This window comes from Brassica rapa, chromosome A10 (genome assembly GCF_000309985.2).
Source record: "Brassica rapa cultivar Chiifu-401-42 chromosome A10, CAAS_Brap_v3.01, whole genome shotgun sequence".
NCBI classification, from domain to species: domain Eukaryota; kingdom Viridiplantae; phylum Streptophyta; class Magnoliopsida; order Brassicales; family Brassicaceae; genus Brassica; species Brassica rapa.
Window position 1 is genome coordinate 5,132,553 of NC_024804.2, and position 18,816 is coordinate 5,151,368.

At 40.6% G+C, this 18,816-nt stretch overlaps 1 protein-coding gene and 2 non-coding genes across 4 annotated transcripts; 2 read left to right on the plus strand and 1 right to left on the minus strand.

The window, feature by feature from the left end:
* The first annotated feature begins 342 nt into the window (after positions 1–342).
* Positions 343–448, plus strand: LOC117129412. Its single transcript, XR_004453061.1, has one exon. It is a non-coding gene; the product is annotated as a small nucleolar RNA R71 (small nucleolar RNA).
* Positions 449–8,027: 7,579 nt separating this feature from the next.
* On the plus strand, positions 8,028–10,753 carry LOC103847721 (chlorophyllide a oxygenase, chloroplastic). 2 transcript variants are annotated; one of them, XM_009124806.3, is made up of 9 exons: positions 8,028–8,287; positions 8,381–8,617; positions 8,689–8,793; positions 8,870–9,139; positions 9,229–9,376; positions 9,455–9,639; positions 9,713–9,825; positions 9,910–10,204; positions 10,293–10,753. In XM_009124806.3, the coding sequence occupies exons 1-9, from the start codon at positions 8,201–8,203 to the stop codon at positions 10,455–10,457; spliced, it is 1,605 nt and encodes a 534-aa protein (XP_009123054.1). In that variant the 5' UTR covers positions 8,028–8,200; the 3' UTR covers positions 10,458–10,753. The 2 variants fall into 2 exon arrangements, with proteins under 2 accessions (XP_009123054.1, XP_033137947.1); XM_033282056.1 differs by having other exon boundaries at positions 8,100–8,287; positions 8,390–8,617.
* Positions 10,754–18,710: 7,957 nt separating this feature from the next.
* On the minus strand, positions 18,711–18,816 carry LOC117129387. Its single transcript, XR_004453036.1, has one exon. It is a non-coding gene; the product is annotated as a small nucleolar RNA R71 (small nucleolar RNA).

Genomic DNA, 18,816 nt, shown 5'->3' on the forward strand with positions numbered 1-18,816 from the left:
AAATTTCTGGAATCCGGTACCTCCGATGTAATTCACGTTTTCTTCTCCTTCCGTATCTGCTACTTCTCTTTCAGCTGAACAGACTTGCTTCCTAAGAAGCTCGTGCACCACATCTAATTAGCTCTTACTTCGTCCATCTGTTCCTTCCCGATAGAGGCTACAGACTTCTTCCGTTCAGAGTCAGTGTTTTTGGTGCAGCTGCTGTTAGCAAGGTTTTCGATAAGTCTCACAGCTTCCAACGGATTCCGAGTAGTGAAGTTTCCTTCACTCGCCGTATCAAGGGCCATTTGATACTGTAAGGCGAGACCTCGGAAGAAAGTGCTTATTAGTTGCACTTCGTTAAATCCGTGGTGTGGACAGTCTCGCTGGAAAAACCTAAATCTAATCCACGCATCTTTGAAGGACTCTCCAGCCTTCTGCGAGAATGTGGAAATTTTGTTCCGAAGTTCTTCAGCGCGCGCCTCATCGAAGAAGTTTCGTAAGAAAGCATTCTTGATGTCGCTCCAGGATGTTAAAGATCTTGTGGGTTGCTGCCTAAGCCAGTGCATCGCTTCTCCATTCAGCGTGTATCTGAAGAGTTTGCACAGCAGGTAATCTTCGGGGACTCCTTCCATCCGAATAGCAACGATTAGATCCTTGAACCGTTTCAAATGGTCCATAGGATGCTCGTGCGGTAACCCAGAGTAGGGTATCTGCGTCACGAGAGTGTAGTATTGAGGCTTCAGCTCAAAATTCTGCTTCTGGATCTCCGGAAGTCGAATAGCAGATCTGTTGGAATAGTACTCATCTGGGCGATTGTAGTCGGCCAGTGGTTTCGATCGAGCGTCCTAATCTACAGGTTGAGCAGCTCCTGTAGCATCAGGGATTACAGTTCCCTGAGCATCTATTTTCTGACCTGTTGCATTACGCAGATGACCGGCATGGTCATACAGGTTTCCGTTCTCGTCCTGAGTTAGAATAATAATGTTTACCATTTTTGACGACACGGTATCGATCGACGTGCGCGGTATAGTATCGATCGTTGTCGAACGATTGGGATCGATCGACGATGACGGTCTGTTGTCGGTTGACGGTTGGTTGTGCGTATCGATCGACGACGAAGTGGTTGCGTCAAGCGATGTGGAACGTTGACCTCTACGGATGGTGCGTTCCAAATGAGCAGGATCGTCTGAGAACAGCAAGTCTTTCTCCTTGTTGCTTCTGGTACCGCTGGGCATGCACCTGAAAAGACAAGAAAAAGATTATTAGAAAGGGGGTAAAGAAACTAAAAAGAATTAATAAAACTAAATCTAATGGCGATCAAAGCTCCCCGGCAACAGTGCTAAATTTGATACCACTCAAATTACCCAAAGGAGTGTTACTCTCATCAAAAGAGGTTCAGATGTAGTACTTAGGGATCGAATCCACAAGGAGTTAAAAAACAATTAAATCTAGTGTTTATTAATGCTAAAGGTTGTAAATGTTTAAATGGAATAGCAATAGTAACAAGCTAGTAAATATAAATGTAACTTGGTTGGAAATGATATTAGATGCAGGACCACTATTCAGGTGTTGGAGATTATAATACCTATAGATGCCTAACTGTTGCATGCATGATATATTAGAGCTCATTCGCTTAACTCAGTGATCAGCTGTCGCATGTACCACTGGTTAACAGACTAGATCTCGTGTCTCACCAGTTAGTATGCAGACAACAAGAGAGTGTCGATCGATAGTCTATTAAGACGTCGACCGATACACCTTTGCCAACGTCGATCGATTGTCAGTTGAGGACATCGATCGACGGGTTCTAGCCAGGCCTATGCGCGAGTATGAAATGCCCTACTAAGATTCTAAATTGGCGGTTAGCCCTCTCTAGCAATCCTAATATGATAGATAGATGTCAGGATGGGATAACAAGGGTGCTTGAATATGCAATCCTATGATCAAGTTCTAGTTAGCAAAGCTAAAACAAGCAATGAATACAAATCTATCATGAATATCACAACAAGGCAGATCTATAGTTTGGGGCTAATCCCACAAACCTATCTGAACCCTGGATCTAACAGTTGAACTACTCAGACATAGCAAAGCAATTCATATCAATAGATAAATAGAAACTCATAGAATAGATGAAAAGAAATAGAAACAAGGAGTTCCAATCACAAGTTATCTTCTCTCCCAAATGAAACTTGTAACAAAACTAGGTCTAGAAAAAGCTCTGTTCTTTTTGCCGTCAAAAACACTAGGCATTATATATTCTACTAGGTTAAAAACTCGTCAGGGCATTTTGGTAATTTGGCTTGGCCTTGGTTTTTAAGTCTGCTGAATCCAAAATGTCGCGTCTGGTGTCTCGACATCGATCGACGGTACTTGTGTACATCGATCGATATTAATCTTCATCTGTCGAGGCATTTCCTGATATCGATCGTCAGCACTGATGCGCATCGATCGATAATTCTTCCTCTCGTCGACCTCTAAGTGGTCCGCTCGGGTGAAATGTCTTTTAAGCTCCAAAATGCTCCAAAGTCATAGCTTTACTCCGAAATGCACCTGAACCTGAAAACATACCTAGAAGAGTAGAAAACATAGATATATATAGTAAATACTTATATACCATGGATAAAAATGGGTCAAATCCAAGGTATATCATACTTCGAGTTCCATGTTCCAGGAACACAAGTGTTGTGCCGACCTCCTCTGATTTCTTCCATCTGAAGTTGATCATGTATATCATGCGCTTTCCAAAAAACTAGAGAAACCACATCAAATCTGCGAAAGGAATAAACAAAGGGTTTCTCTATCCTTAAGACGTCACAAACAGGATTCAATTCAAGCTTTTAGGACAATCATCAAGCACATGTGTAAACTTCAAGCAAGTAAACTGAGTGCCAAAAATTGCTTTACTTATTTTAAATTCAAGCAAAGCTGAGAAAATGTTAGGAAAAGAGTGAGAGAGTGCCAATTTCGAAAACTTCTCAACATGAACGAAATCAAATTGATTCTCTGGCCTAAGCAATTTCAGTTCACACTTTTTTTTTCATTCCAAATTTCTTTCAATGCACAGCTCAATGAAATCAAATCATGAAAAGATTTAAGCAAAACGTTTATCAACCAAGTAAAGATCTGGAGTTGCTTAGAAATTCTCGGTTTCAAAATATTTTCATGATGAGCAGAGACAATCAACTCATGATCCTTACAGTGCTTTTGGTTTTCACAAAGAATTGGCTGAGGATTTGCCATTGGTTCAATGGTTCCCTCGCAGTCATCATACACCTTGTTGCTACTGAACCGATCATCAAGCTTTTTAGGCTGTTGGGAACTTATGTGATTATCACGCCTACAACCATGAACTGCTCCATCCCTTGAGTACATGCATCTCCAAATCTCAGGCTGATGAGCATGGTCTATGTTTTCACTTTCCTGAGACTGAACCTATTTACCCTGGACACTTAAATCAAACATTAAAATACCATGGTCATATGTGAAAGACATGTACTTGTTCAAATCAGAAATCAAAGTCTCTTTCCGAAGAACAAGTAGCACATTTTTCAGCCTTTCAAAATTCACATCAAAATTATAATTAATGACCAGAAGGGTTTCAAGGCACGTGATTGTATAGTTCCCAAAGAACAATCTCAAAACATGCACAAGTTTCTCAGATTTAGAACACAAAAGATTAAGATCAAACTGAGAATTTCTTATCCAAGGCTCAGCATTATTATCAAAGAAGGTGTTGTAAATCAGAATGTTTTCAAGGCATGAACTACCATAGAACATTTCCAAAGTGTGCCTAACTTGATCAGATTCAGGACACAAATGTTTTAGTTCAAGATCAGATTCAAAATAAGAATGGACAGGTTTCAAAACATAATCACCACAAAATTCGGTTTCAGCTCTATGTGAATTCTGTTCCAGCAATGTGCTAACCATAAAATCGTCCAAAGCATATGAGGATGTAAACAAAATTCCAGTTATCAGTTCATGTCCATAAGAACTGAGACTAAAGGTATTTTCTTTAAAGACAAATGATTCAAACGATTTTCTAGAGCAAAAAACTAGTTGTTGCAAATCAAGCTCAAACGACTTTTCAAGATGATCAAGACCAGAACGTTTTATGTCATTGGAACTGACTTTATCAAACAGATCAGGCAGAGAACTGTTGATACAAATTTCCTTACAGTGCTCTTTGGACAAACGCGTACGAGTTGTGTCAGGATCAAAACAAAGATGATTCTCCATGTTGATGGACGTTATGATTGGTGCTTCCTCTTCCAAGTTCGTCCAAAGTGATCATCTTCCTCATCAAAGATGTGATATAGATCAACGTCCATGGGTCTCCTGGTGCCAAGAAGAGGTCCTTGATGTGGGTAGTCGATTGGCTTTTTCTTCAAAATCATGTGAAAATAGAACAAGACTACTCGGATGCTCCAATTGCATAAAGGTTAGTTCTGCAATAGTCTGTTCTTTATCAAACATGAAATCAGGTTCTGGAAAAGGAAGATCACAATTATCCTCACAAGACATCAAACTTTCAATCAGCTCTTCATCATACTCATCAGATTTACCATTGGGTTTTTCATTAATGAATAAGGATGGTTTAGCTACAGGTGCACGTGTGGTTGTGTTATTCTTTTGGATCTTACTGACGTCCTTGAGGGCTTTCACAAAACTCCAGAACTTCAAACTGACTGAAAAGCCTTTTTTGATCAACTTCAAACATCTTAACCTGAAAATTCTCAACATAAAAGGTTAAGAGATAAAAATAATCCTCACACTCTCAAGTTTTTAATCTCTCCCACACAAGTGTTTATCTCGGAAGTTTAGTGGTCACACAAGAGTCTCATCTCAAAGTTCTAAGATAACAAATCAAGTAACCCAATGGCTTCTTCAAGCAAACAAGAGATGAACACAAGATAGGAAGAATAGAGAATTGGTTTTGAAATCCGTATTAACCACTCCAAGGCTGGATTTCTCCTCAGCTATCAAGATTTCTCTTCAACCACCTAGCCAAATAAATTAAACTTTTGTTTCTTTCTCTTTTTTTTGATAGAGATCCTTTTTTTTCTTTTTTTTTATTGAAGAATGGCGATAGCTAAGGTTGAGTGGCTCTGATACCACTTGATACGCCCTAAAATTAGGGAATGATCACTCAATCGGACTTAAGGGATATGAACTCGCCAAAATGGAGAACTGATGGATTGAACGGTGACACAAGAGGGGCGGAATGTATCTTGATACTACCAAACTTCAGTTTTTGATTGATATGATGCACAAGTCCAACAAAAGAAGGGTTTCTATATGTTGCTTGATATGACGTACAACTCCAATGAAATAGAGAAGTTTACTTGGAGCTAACCATACCAAGAAACAATAAGTGTTCTACAAAGAACAAAGGAGATAAACTCAATAAAAGAGGAAAAATGTTGCTTTATTTCGTGGCTCATAGGCCCATTTATAGGATTACAAGTTGTAGAAATCCAAAAAAGAATGTGCTAAAAACAAGGCACTGAAAATAGAAACAAAGACTGAAAGATATTAAATGAGTCAAAGGCGCGGAATATGATGAAGACCAGTCAAGATAACCCTAAGGTTATTGTCCAGGTTCATTTTGGTCGTGCTGGTCTATGGTGGGAAGGATAAGGACACACACGGGATGATCCACACACCCGCCGGACGTTCCACACGAACGGACTGAACTTTCGGATGATCCGCTTGACCAAGATGTGTACTGTCGTGAGATAAGTCTTGGGACAGCTAAGTTTCCATGCCTTAGTGAAATATGAAAGAGAAAAGTCCATCATAGGATCAGTCACTGAAGCAAGGACGTCAGTACAGCCTTCAGGACAGGCGGGGCGCACCAAAAGGGCCATAAGGGAGAATCTGCAGCCATCTTTGGATTATTCGCGTCCCAAGTGGATTCTTGCTCGACTGTCAGTAGTATCTTGACGAGGAGGTCAGGAAAGGAGTGATGTGGGTCCATCAATTCCATCTCTTGTTCGTGGTTCCAGACTGAGCTCCTTTCCGGACGTGGGTCGATACGGTGGACAGCATGTGCGGTACGGTCGGGGTGATCGGATGGGACGGTACGGACGGTGTGATCAGCACAATCCGATGGGAAAACATGGTCGGTATGAATGGAATAATCAGATGGGATGACGCGAGCAGTATGTTCAGCACGATATGATGGTAAAACCTCGGTTCGGTCGAGCTGGTTGACAAGATCGCCACCTTAGGCCGTGTCCATGACCCGAGCCGGTCGATGCTCGATCTTGGGTGTATCACACTGTGCCTACCGGAGAAGGAACCTTGGTTTCTAGTCTTCTTTCCCACTACCCTTTACCCTTTACCCTCTCTGCTCAGATCTTGATAGATCTATTGTTGTTGTTTGATTTTAGTTGTTGTCGTATTGTAACTTAGCCGGCCGGTGTTTTTTTGTACTGTTCCGACGTCTATTTTGGGAAGATAATTTATACAATTATATTATTAAAAAAAGGTTCAAAACATAAAAAGGAAGGGGTTAGTGCCAACAATGGAATGGGTGATGAAGAACATAAGAATAAGTCAATATTTGAATTATTCCATCTTGAATAACATCACAATTACATGAAATTCGGCTTCTATATAGTCTGTTCGTTCATGTAAAATATAATTTTCTGCAATGAGTATTGCTTCCTAACTATCACAACAAAGATGAATAGTTCAAATTGGGAAAAACAAGATCATAAGGAAATGGTCTTAACCACGTAATTTCAGAAAGTGCAGCATGACCTATAGTCGGCTTCAACCAATTGGGGCTGTTTTATAGCCCAAGCTCTTCTCAATCAAACCCAATATTTTTGATTTAAATCGGGTTTTGGTTTGATTTTTATGCGATTAATCGGGTTTTTAGCTGAGTAATTGATCTATAATTAATTGAACCGATTTGGCCAAAATTTCTGCAATAATCTCCGTTGAATGCCCAGTCGGTTAGATACCCACGTTTTAGAACATGAGAAGTAACAAACTTGTAATATTAAAAAAAAAATAAAAGAGACGTCAAAATGTCTAATGTTTAGTGGTATTGATTTTTAAACGTGTTGATGCAAACTGGTTTTGGTTAAAATCACTAAAAATAATTACATTAAATATAAAAATAAATCCGGTTTACTATTCATAGAATAGATAAATTGATCCAAAATAAATTCTTGCACAGTAGATTATTTTTTTAAAAAGTCTACCGTAATAAATTTATATATTATAATATAGTAGACTATATCAAAAAAACGCTACCGTAGTAAATGGTTTAACATGGCTCTTCCTTTTATGCATACCTTAGCTGAACTTTTGGATGGTGGTATTGGTTAGTTATGCCAGCCTTCTTTTGACTAGACAAGAGTGTGTTTAGATTTATTTCTTGTTTTTCTACTTTTCATTATCCTATGTAATTTTGTCAAAAATTTAAAAGTTTGGTAATAATATTTTATATTTTTACCAAAAAAAATAATATAGTAGACTTCAAAGTTATCAATGCTAAAAACTGTTTATTTTCTATTTTTTCCTTTCAGTTCTTACAACTTTCACTTGAATTGACCTCTTAAATTTTTTTGAAAATACTATTTATTTTTTGTATGTCTATACAAACCCGATCCTAAATCTATTTATAATTCTGTTGGTTGTATTTTTTGTACTACAACAATTTTGAATATATTTTTCTTATTTTCTTCAAATTTTTTTTGTTTATCATCCTCGTAAATAATTTTTTTGAAATGCCATAGTCTAAAGTTTGAACCAAGTAGCAAATGGGGAAAAGATTACTGAACGAATTCTCCCGCTCCCAAATGTATATTCAGTTCAAATGCTTTGTCCCAATTTTGTAAAGACGAATGTTTTTGACCAAAAGAAACTAGTGATGGAAAACCAAAGAAGGAAAATGACAAAAAAACAGTAAGAATTCGCAAAACCAAAGATAGCAAAAGATATCTTGGAGAATCAATCCTAGCAAATCCATCTTCATATCATGTGGATGATAGTACTGCCACATGCACATCTTCATTGGCAACGTTTGTACACGTGTCATGATTCCGGAGGTTTGCTCAGATCGCGAAGAACTCGCTTCTCTTATCAACAAAAAAATCCTCAAAAATTCTAATTAATAAAAAGTAAAATCCTTTTCTCTAATCTCTTCGTCTATTGTCTTCCTTCTTCCTCTCTTTCTCTCCTTCCTTCCGGTGACGACAGCATGAACGCCGCCGTGTTTACTTCTTCTGCTTTATCTCTACCCATATCCTTCTGTAAGACTAGATCATCTCAACTCACCAGAAAGAAGGTAACTTTACTTGGCATCTGTTTTTGAGGTTTTGGGTTTTGTTGTGGCATAGAAAAGGTTTCATTTTTGAGTGATTGTTGTTCGTTATTTCAGGGAGTGAAAGGAGAGTTCAGGGTTTTTGCTGTGTTTGGGGAAGATAGTGGATTAGTTGAGAAGAAGAGTCAATGGGGGCATTTGTTTGATGTGGAGGATCCCAGATCGAAAACTCCTCCTTATAAAGGCAAGTTCATGGATGTAAACCAAGCTCTTGAAGTTGCTAGGTTCGATATCCAATATTTGGATTGGCGTGCTCGTCAAGATCTTCTTACCATCATGCTCCTTCACGACAAGGTTTGTTTCTCACCACAGTATCTATCATCTACGTTGTCGAAGCATGTTAGTTAACTTATTGTATCTCTCAGGTCGTTGATGTACTGAATCCTCTAGCTCGTGAGTACAAGTCTATTGGTACTGTGAAGAAAGAACTAGCTGGATTGCAGGAGGAACTAGCGAAAGCACACCAACAGGTTCTTATTAATCCTTTTTTTTTAATTGGTGCTCGCTGTCAAACTTGTTCTAACTCTTAGTCAAAATCTAAAACAGGTTCATATATCAGAAGCAAGGGTTTCAACTGCTTTAGAGAAGTTAGCTCACATGGAAGAATTGGTTAATGATAGGTTGTTACCAGATAGAGTTGCGACAGAATCAGACAGACCTTCGTATTCAACCTCTGTCCAGGACTTAGACAGGGAAAAGACAAACATTGGTGGGAAAAGCTTGAATGTTTCTGGTCCGGTTCAGCCGTATAGTCCACACTTGAAGAACTTTTGGTATCCCGTTGCTTTCACTGCAGATCTTAAGCATGACACGATGGTATGTATAAAAATGTTCTTTCTTGTCTTTTCCTGTTATTACAAAAAAAAATATATATATATATAGTAAAAATGATATTGTGTCTTAAGGTACCAATTGACTGCTTTGAGCAACCATGGGTCATCTTTAGAGGAGAAGATGGGAAACCAGGATGTGTACGGAACACATGTGCACATAGAGCGTGTCCTCTTGATCTCGGCTCGGTGAACAATGGTCGTATCCAATGCCCTTACCACGGTTAGGAACTCATTCTCTGTGTTTTGTTGATTTTTAAACCATTTTATTTAGAGCATCTTATCAAGTGTGATATTTTAGGATGGGAATACTCAACTGATGGAAAGTGTACGAAGATGCCATCTACAAAGCTACTGAATGTGAAGATAAAATCGATACCTTGTCTTGAACAAGACGGTATGGTCTGGGTTTGGCCCGGTGATGAGCCACCTTCACCTACACTTCCTTGTTTACAACCTCCATCAGGGTTTGTAATCCATGCCGAGGTATCTCTAATTAATCATTTCTCATATGATGAATCGTCAACATTTTCTTATTTGTTCTCTAACATAATCTCAGCTTGTAATGGACCTACCGGTGGAACACGGGTTGCTACTAGATAATCTCTTGGATCTTGCGCATGCTCCATTCACTCACACATCTACTTTTGCAAAAGGCTGGAGTGTCCCAAGGTTTGTTTTCTAAAACTCATTCCGCTGTTTCAGTATTGACATGATGAGTCTCTGTTTTTAAACCTTTTCTCTGTTTTCTTGCAGCCTGGTAAAGTTCTTAACACCATCTTCAGGTCTTCAAGGATACTGGGATCCGTATCCAATCGATATGGAGTTTAAACCACCTTGTATCGTGTTATCGACAATAGGAATCTCAAAACCTGGGAAGCTAGAAGGAAAGAGCACTGAGCAGTGTGCAACACATCTTCATCAACTCCATGTTTGTTTACCTTCTTCAAGAAACAAGACAAGACTTCTATACCGAATGTCACTAGACTTTGCTCCAATATTGAAGAATCTTCCATTCATGGAACATCTCTGGAGACATTTCGCTGAGCAGGTAAAAAAAGGAAGAAATAAATGAATGAATATCGATCATCTTGATGATATATGATATAATCTGATGTTTTTTTATCTGTTTTTTGCAGGTCTTAAATGAAGATCTACGGTTGGTTTTGGGACAGCAAGAAAGGATGTTGAATGGTGCAAATATATGGAACTTACCTGTTGCTTATGACAAGCTTGGAGTTCGGTATAGACTATGGAGGAACGCTGTAGATCGTGGTGATGATAAATTACCTTTCTCAGGCTAATTCTTGTTGAAGAAGAAATCTAATGCTCGAGTTGACGTGGAAAGGAAACTTTTAGCAGCTGACATTCAACAGCGAGCGACCTTACAAGAAAGTGTTGGGGTGCGTTCTCTCTGCATGTCTGAGTAAACGATTATGGAGTTTGGTGGATTCATCTTTGGAGACGATGAAACAATAACAAATATCCATTGTAAATCAATAAGGATATATATATTTGTTCACTTAAGTCGTAACTTGTTATTCATTTTTTGTCCTGTGTACAGTTGATTCACTATTGAGTAATTGAATATCAGACATCAGAAAACTGCAAAGAAATGTGGATACTCGATGAATCCAGCAAGACAAAATTTAATTAAATTAAGAAAGTTAGGAAAACTCTAACTTTCTAAAAATCTCAGATAAATGCTAAACCACACACCAATCAATCAATCAGAGACATAAAATAAACAAACGAAATAAATTATAATCAAAAAATAAAGCAAAAAATGTGTTATTCCGAATTTGCATATGAACATTACAACGAGGTAAGAGCCTTGGCTGTAGGAGCTGCCGGCGAGTTCCCTAGTTTTAACAACCTAAAACTGCAAAAACCTAGTTGAGTCGCAACTCGATAACAAAAACGGAAAGTTGTTTATTGCTCTAAATGCTAAGTTTTTCTGTGTAAAAATTCTCTCTTGTGCCTCTCGTCTCTGCACTCCTTATATACTCATCCCAAGGTCGGTTTGTGTCTTCCTTTTCTGCCGCTAGGTCGAGTTTATCATCTTGCGAAAATATTCAATTTTTCTTCGATTTTCGTAATTATCCTCAAAACTTGACATTTATCACCTGAAATTAACACTTATCTTCTTCTGCGAACATGAAAGAAACCGTCATAGTGATCTTGGGCCTATTCTCTTCTGAAACTGCAAGTGAGCTTTTAGCCGTGTTTTAGACCTCTTTGGACCTTCTTTCGGCTTTAAGCATTTTATGATTTCTTTGAAACAATGCCTTCGATACGACACCGGTTTCGTAGAAAGGTTTAATCCAATCGTATAATCGAGGCATCTGGTGTTTTAAGTCAACCGTCGCTGTTTCATACTATCGATTCAAACTTATACGAGAAAACAAGTCTTCGCGGTTTTAGCTGTAAAGTTTCAACGGTAACTCCAATCGAGACGAAACAAGGGACATTGCGGTCATAGTTCATAGGAAGGAGCTACGGGAGTGAAACGAGAGTGCATGGTGTTTGATAAATCGTAGTATGTGCTCTCCAGTCGAAAACAAATTTTATAAAAACCGGTCACCAGATGGCGACCTGGTCTTGCAACAGGAAGGGGTCGCCAGCTGGCGACCCCGTCTGTTGGAGAGAAATTTCATATCCCTCCACAAGGTCCATCTAATAACCGGACTTGGCCTATATCTGCCATTAAGCCCGACCGAAGTTGGTCAAGCCGACTTAGAATTCGACTGAAGACGTCGATCGATCGACTCAGCAAAGAAACCATGGGCTCGTTCGATCGGCTTCGGCTCGAAGGGATTTTTATCTGGCTTAGAGGCCCATTAAACGTGGTCTCGGGCTTGGGCTTTTAGGGCGAATGAACTTTAGTCCAAATTGAGAGCATATCGTGGCTATAAAAGGAGAAGTCAAAGGAACAAAGAAGGGATCCAAAAACAGAGACTAAAAATGATGGTAAGATTTAGGGTTGGACGACCAATCCAGCCTCTTTGTACTCTTGTCGGCGCTTTCAACAAAGCCCCGACCTTCTTTCTTTTCCTTAATTTCCTTGTAATCATGTTTGTTATCACATACTGATCAATAAAACGTCTCCGAAGAACCCACAATCGAGTTTAGTTTCCTATTAGTCGACCTAACCAAACTCGGATTCAACAGTTGGCGCCCACCGTGGGACCTTACAAAGTAACGTTCACGAAGTCAGTATGAATCCCGACGACACCCCGACTGTAACACCCCCGAACCGTTTTAGACATCGGTCAGTCAGCCGGACAACAATCAAACAAGAACATGCCCAAACGACCTTCCTCTGCCAAGTCCGAAAGTGTTACGACGGGTTGAGAATAGACTTTCCAAGTCACAAACATAATTCTGTAATCCAGAATATCCATTCAAAACTCGTTTCCTCTAATCTTTGGCCTAAAGCTTTGCAACCCGTACCAAATCATAGAGTTGTGTTAGGTTGGACTAACCTAATATCAGATTCAACACGTCACGAATATAAACATACATTATTCCATATATATAAAACATGAAGTTCACAAGCCCAAAATATTATTCATATGGTCCATGGACACAGTCGAAAGTATAACATATATTTATATATCTTGAAAACGAGTCTTTAGCAAAAGATGTCAAATCTACACCAGCTCCTATAGTTCTGCGAGAGCTATGGTCCTTTCTACTGGTCACCTGCAAAAGGATGTGAGGAGTGAGTGAACTAGTTTCACTCAGTGAGCCAGAGTTTCCTATCTAGCATATACAACTACCCGTCATTCTAAACCTAACCCCAAACACAAGCAAGACGGGTAGTTCAACAAGCAACATTCAAGATCATATAGCAAGACCGATTTAAGCAATAAACCATTAAACCATATTAAATCAAAACACTCTTTATGGTGTCGCATCAATCAAACATATATATACTCTTAGGGCCCAACAAAATCATTCTTCCTCCACATAAGGGACACCGACAATTCCTTCACTATTACACCACACAGGCGTAGACGCTTGGGAATCGACCGGTCACGGTCCTCAATCGGAACTGCCGTGCCCCGGTCCTCTATCGGACTCGCCGGGGGCTGTCACATCCACGTGTGACACTCGGCCTTGGTGATCAAGCCAAGTTCAACCGAGCCCACCACTTTCCGGACCACGACCGGCTTAGTGGTACCATTTGAAGAAGCAATGACCTACAAACTACAACTAGAACCACCACGAGGTTCTCACACAACAGTACCAACACGAGGTACACACTATAACAACATATAATAATCACACAATCACAATAATCTGGTTGCTTAGACTAGTCTTGCTATCCACTTAGCCCAGACATCGTCTCAAGCCACGGATCCACAAACTGACACCTAGACCGGTCCGGCTATCCTAGTTCGGAAACCGTCTTCGATGTCAGGAACCTGCATTAAAAACTCGTTAACAAACAATTAACTGTGATTCACAGTGATTAAGCGATGTGGCTCGACTCTTTTGATTCCGGATGTTGACCAAACCCTTTTATCCCCTCCAAATCTTCGTCTTGGTACCGTGATGTTAAATCCCAAAACTCAACCTCAATGTCTTGAATGAACTGGTCTGGACTGATCAGAACTCGGAAAGAACATTCTTTCACTTCTGGACGTCCTTCGAAACTTTCCGGCAGTTTATCGGTTTTCGGAAATGTCTATACTTCTAAAGCACCTCGCTTCTTTTTTCTCTCTCTCTCTAGCCACGTTTTCCTTTGTACTTGGTGTGTCTGAATGAGTAAAAGTGAACCAGGGTAGCTGGATACATATAGAAGTTGTCGGCCAATAAGAATGAGCCACCCGATCGCCTATGTGTCGTCCTACATGCGTCCGGTCGCATGCATGGCGACACATGGGAGTCCACATGACCTGCTGCATGCTCTCTAGCCATGCCAGAAGATACCTCCACGTCCACTTGCCCTTCAGCATGTCTGGTGTTCATGCATCGCGACACACGGGCCTCTGCATGTCGTTTCGCATGCGCAGATCGCAGGTAGTGTGACACCTCGTGCTTCTGTGTGTCGATCTGTATGGAAATGCTTCATGCACGTCTACATCTCCTTCTTGTGTTTACACTAAGCAGGTTAAATGGTTGACACCATGTCCTGATCCCTTAGATCAAGCCACCTCAAGCTTCTCGGTTGATTTGCACAATTTTTCGGCTCTTCTGGTGAATTTTCGTCCGACGATCAATCCTGAATATTTTTTTGCTCCCGATCTGATGAGCTGAATATTTTTAATAGACTCCAGACTAACCTTAACCCTGAGGATAAAAATTTCCCAAGTCTTCAGCTTCCCTGAGAAATTCCATAAAACCCAAATTAGGATTTTTTTTTAAAACTGGGTATTACACCGACCGACGGTGGACAACCTTCGGTCGCCTCTACACCGATCTCCATTACACAGAACGTGACCAAGATGCTATAAGCAGTCATGGCGCGTTTCGTCTAGCAGGACAAAGCCAACAACGCGACGAAAGACCGCTTGGCCACACTCGCTGCCGCCCTTGGAACCCTAGACGGCGAGGGTAACGAAACAGAAACAGCAAGGGGAAGGCTGTTCGCCACCACAAACCCTAATCATGGGGTCGGACAACCAACAAATGAAGCAAACCCTACGAACACTGACACCGTGCAAACAACCAACAGCTCAGACTTTCTCACCAGCCGCCAGATTGCCGATCTACGTCTCTCCTTGCAGGATATCCATGCCAAGATCCATCAAGTCATGATGTAAGCACCAGATATCGAATGCGTCCTTGCCGCCACACAGAGAAACCTCTTCACCAAGAGGATAACCGATGCCATGGTCCGATCGACCAACAAACTCCGTATCCCACCTTACTTTAGTGATGCAGACCCTATCGATCGCTTGACCGCTTTTAACATAGCTATGGGTCAAAACCACTTCTCCGAAGAGGAAAAAGATGCAGGCTTTTGCCACCTCTTCCTCGAAAGTCTCTCTGGGCCAGCCTTGACATGGTTCCCTCGGCTTCCATAGAATTCTATCGACAATTTTCACGACTTATCCGCACATTTCCTCAAACATTACATCATGTTCACTCGTCAAGGAGCGTCGTCAACCGACCTATGGAGGTTGTCCCAACCGTCCACCAAGAGCCTCCAAGACGTCATGGAGAAGTTCAAGCAAGTAGTGTGCAAGGTTCATGTCTCGGATCACATGGCTGTCGACGCTTTGATAAACTCACTGTGGATCAACACCAAATTCTGAGAGTACCTCTATGCACACCCGACGATCTCCCTTCAAGAAGCTCTGCATCGATCAAAGAACTTCATCTTGAGGCATTCTTTGATAAACTCACTGTGGATCAACTCCAAATTTCGAGAGTAATTCTATGCAACCTGACGATCTCCCTTCAAGATGCTCTGCATCGATCAAAGAACTTCATCAAGATGAAAGAGAACAAACGCGCTTTCATAACCAAGCATCTTGCCCTGGAGCAATCCACAACAAAATTAGCAAACACTCACCAAGAGCTGCAAAAGCACAAAGACGATGATTCGGTCTCCAAGGAAGAGAAACCAAAATCACGTCAAAAGATCTTTGCAATTAGAGAATCATTGTCTCCCCCCTTCATCCGACGACGAATCGTCGACAGAAGATTTGCGGGATGTGTCGAAGCGAAAGACGGTTCAGAAACCACTTCACCTATGATTGTGCCGGCTGAGCGAATAATGGCTATATGCCTCATCTGCTAAAAAAAACGACCAAACGACTTAATCATCACTTTCGCTCAGCGCCGAATGAATGACAACACGTCACTTTCATTCAGCATCAAGTAAATGACTACACGTCACTTTTGCTCAAACACTGAGTGCGTAGTTTCATGTCACATTCGCTTTGTTCCTAATGAGTGAATGACAACGCGCCACTCGGTCAAATGAAACTATGTGTGGCTTAATCCCTTTTCAAGGTATGTAGGCAGCCTTTCGCAAGGTCCATCTACAACAAAAAAAAAACACAACTTCCTTGTTTTTCAAGCACCTAAGCCACACAGCGCATAACTACACTTCAAGGTCTAACCACCTTCGCTAAACAAGTATGCTTTGCTGAGGGTCAATCGTCGAGCAGGTCTAAAAAGATCTCTAACCTTTACTGGGTGTTGAAGTCCTCGAGCGATCGATTGTCCAAAGGTACATTCAGGCCGATCGATCGCCGAGCAACATGCAAATGCATCATCAACGAGTGATCGCTAGACACATTACATTCGCCGAGCAACAACCAAACGCATCATCAACGAGCGATCGCTAGGCAAATTATCCTCGCCGAGCAACAACCACACGCATCATCGCCGAGCTATTGCTAGGCACATTTTCTCCACCAAGCAGCAGCCAAACACGTCGTCAACGAGCGATCGTTAGGCACATCCTATTTGCCGATCGACTGCCAGAAGGGTCCACAGGCCGACCGATCCATACGAGCTATCGCAAGCCGTTCTAAAATGGCTACACACCACTTCCACTCTTTCACCAAAGGAACCGATACACCAATCGCCTCGTATGGACAATCACATATCGTTCTCAAACGAACAACTTGAAATTCGTACAGTCCAAGGCAAACTCCTACTGATTGGCTGAACAACCAACCCGCAAACTGACGGCTCAATCCTAAGCACGGCCGCGCATCACTTTCGCCTGATACTTAAGGATTCAAAGGTGATCTTAAGACCAGAGCGAGTTGGAGCAGTCGCTCGTCCAAACCTCACAATGCCACAAGTATGAGAGCGAGATCATGAGGCGAGGTGCAGCAGTCGTGGTGTCTTGAGCGCACATTAGAGCGGGCATTTGGAGCGACCAGATCAAACCGCTCCATGAGCACGACAACAACAAAGACCAATTGGTAGAGCGGTTGAAGTGGAGCAAGTAGCTTCACCCGCTGTAGTTCACACGACTCTTGGAGCGGGTGTTCGGAGCGGGATGATGAGACCGCTCACACACTTTATTTGGGTGAGTTCCATTTATTTTATGGGCCTTTTCAGATTTGTTAAATGGCCCACTCGTTTTTTAGAAGTGATATAAATATATTTTAGACCTAAAATTATGATATATCTTGTTTTCTCTCAAAATACATTGATACTTTGGAGAAAGTTTGTATCTTTAGTAATCTAATCTTTCTTTCTTGAGTAATTTGAGTCTATCTCATCTTCTTAACATGATTTCTCTTGAATCTATTATGGGTTAAGGTTAATCATGAAGATTAGTGAGTAGACTCTTTTTGGATTCATGAGTTATGATGATTAGGATGATTAAGTGATGATCTTGAGTGTTTAGAGTGAGATTAATATGTTTTCTTGCTTGTTGAGTATTCTTCATGCTAGTCTAGAGTTGACCTCTTTAGATTAGAACTCTAGACATTTCATTGCGCAGAAGTTATTCGATGAAATGTCTGAGCCAAATCAGCATTGCTCTTTGCTAGTTTAACCAAAGACATTTGATGTTAGGAGAGCTTAAAAAGTTAATAGACCCACTCTTAATGATTACTTGAATGGCACAAACCAAAGACATTTGATGTTTGATCAATGAGAGTAAATGAGCATTTATCTTGACAAAGAACTTGTTTAGTCTTGTTGTCTAGACTTAAGGGAATATGTTGATAGATACCTTACCATTCTAGATTGGAATTTAATCATCTGAAGTCTAATTCCTAGACTCAGGAGTCCTTCTTTATCCTATTGCTTGAAAGTTTGTTAATTTATTATCTTAGAATCTTGTTAGTTAAATCAAATCACTTCATTATACACTGATTGCACTTAGATTAAGTATGAACATGTATTCTCTTTGCATTGAAATCACTTAGAATTGGATTGACTCTTAAATAATACATTGATTTGACGTAGGGTTAGAAATAAATCTTTATCAAATTTGGCGCCGTTGCCAGTTCTAAGTTGATTTTGACATTGAGATTTGGTTCTTGCTTGAGACTAAGTATTTTTTCGTATCTAGTTACTGATTCACTCTCCTATCTATTTTGAATGTTAGGTGCATGAACTTGAGAAATAGAGGACCATCGAACCTTATTCCAAGAGTTGAAGACATTAGAGGTTTTGAAAGGGAGATTGCAAGGAAAAGAAGAGAAGAAGAAAGGCAAGCTCATTTAGACAGAGTTGAGCTTGAGATGGAGGGGCATCAGCGCCAAGCTAGAGCTATTGGCACCGATGATCAGCCTCATATCCATGGAAACAGGATGAGTATTAGAGCACCAGCTGTGGAGAACAAAAACTTTGAGATCAAATCCAGCTTGATCAACATGATAGAGAACAACAAGTACCATGGTCTTGCTTTGGAGGATCCAACTGATCATTTGGGCAGCTTTGACAAGTATTTTGGATTGTCCAAGACCAATGGTGTCTCTGTGGATGCATTCAAGCTGAGATTGTTTTCATTCTCTTTGGGTGACAAAGCTCACATATGGGAGAAGAACATCCCAAGTGACTCTATCACCACTTGGGATGAATGCAAGAAGGCTTTTTTCAACAAGTTCTTCTTTACTTCAAGGACTGCCAAGCTTAGGAATGAGATCTCTGGTTTGAACAGAAGAATCTTGAAAGATTTGGAGAAGCATATGAGAGATTCTGAGGCTACTTAAACCAATGTCCACATCATGGCTT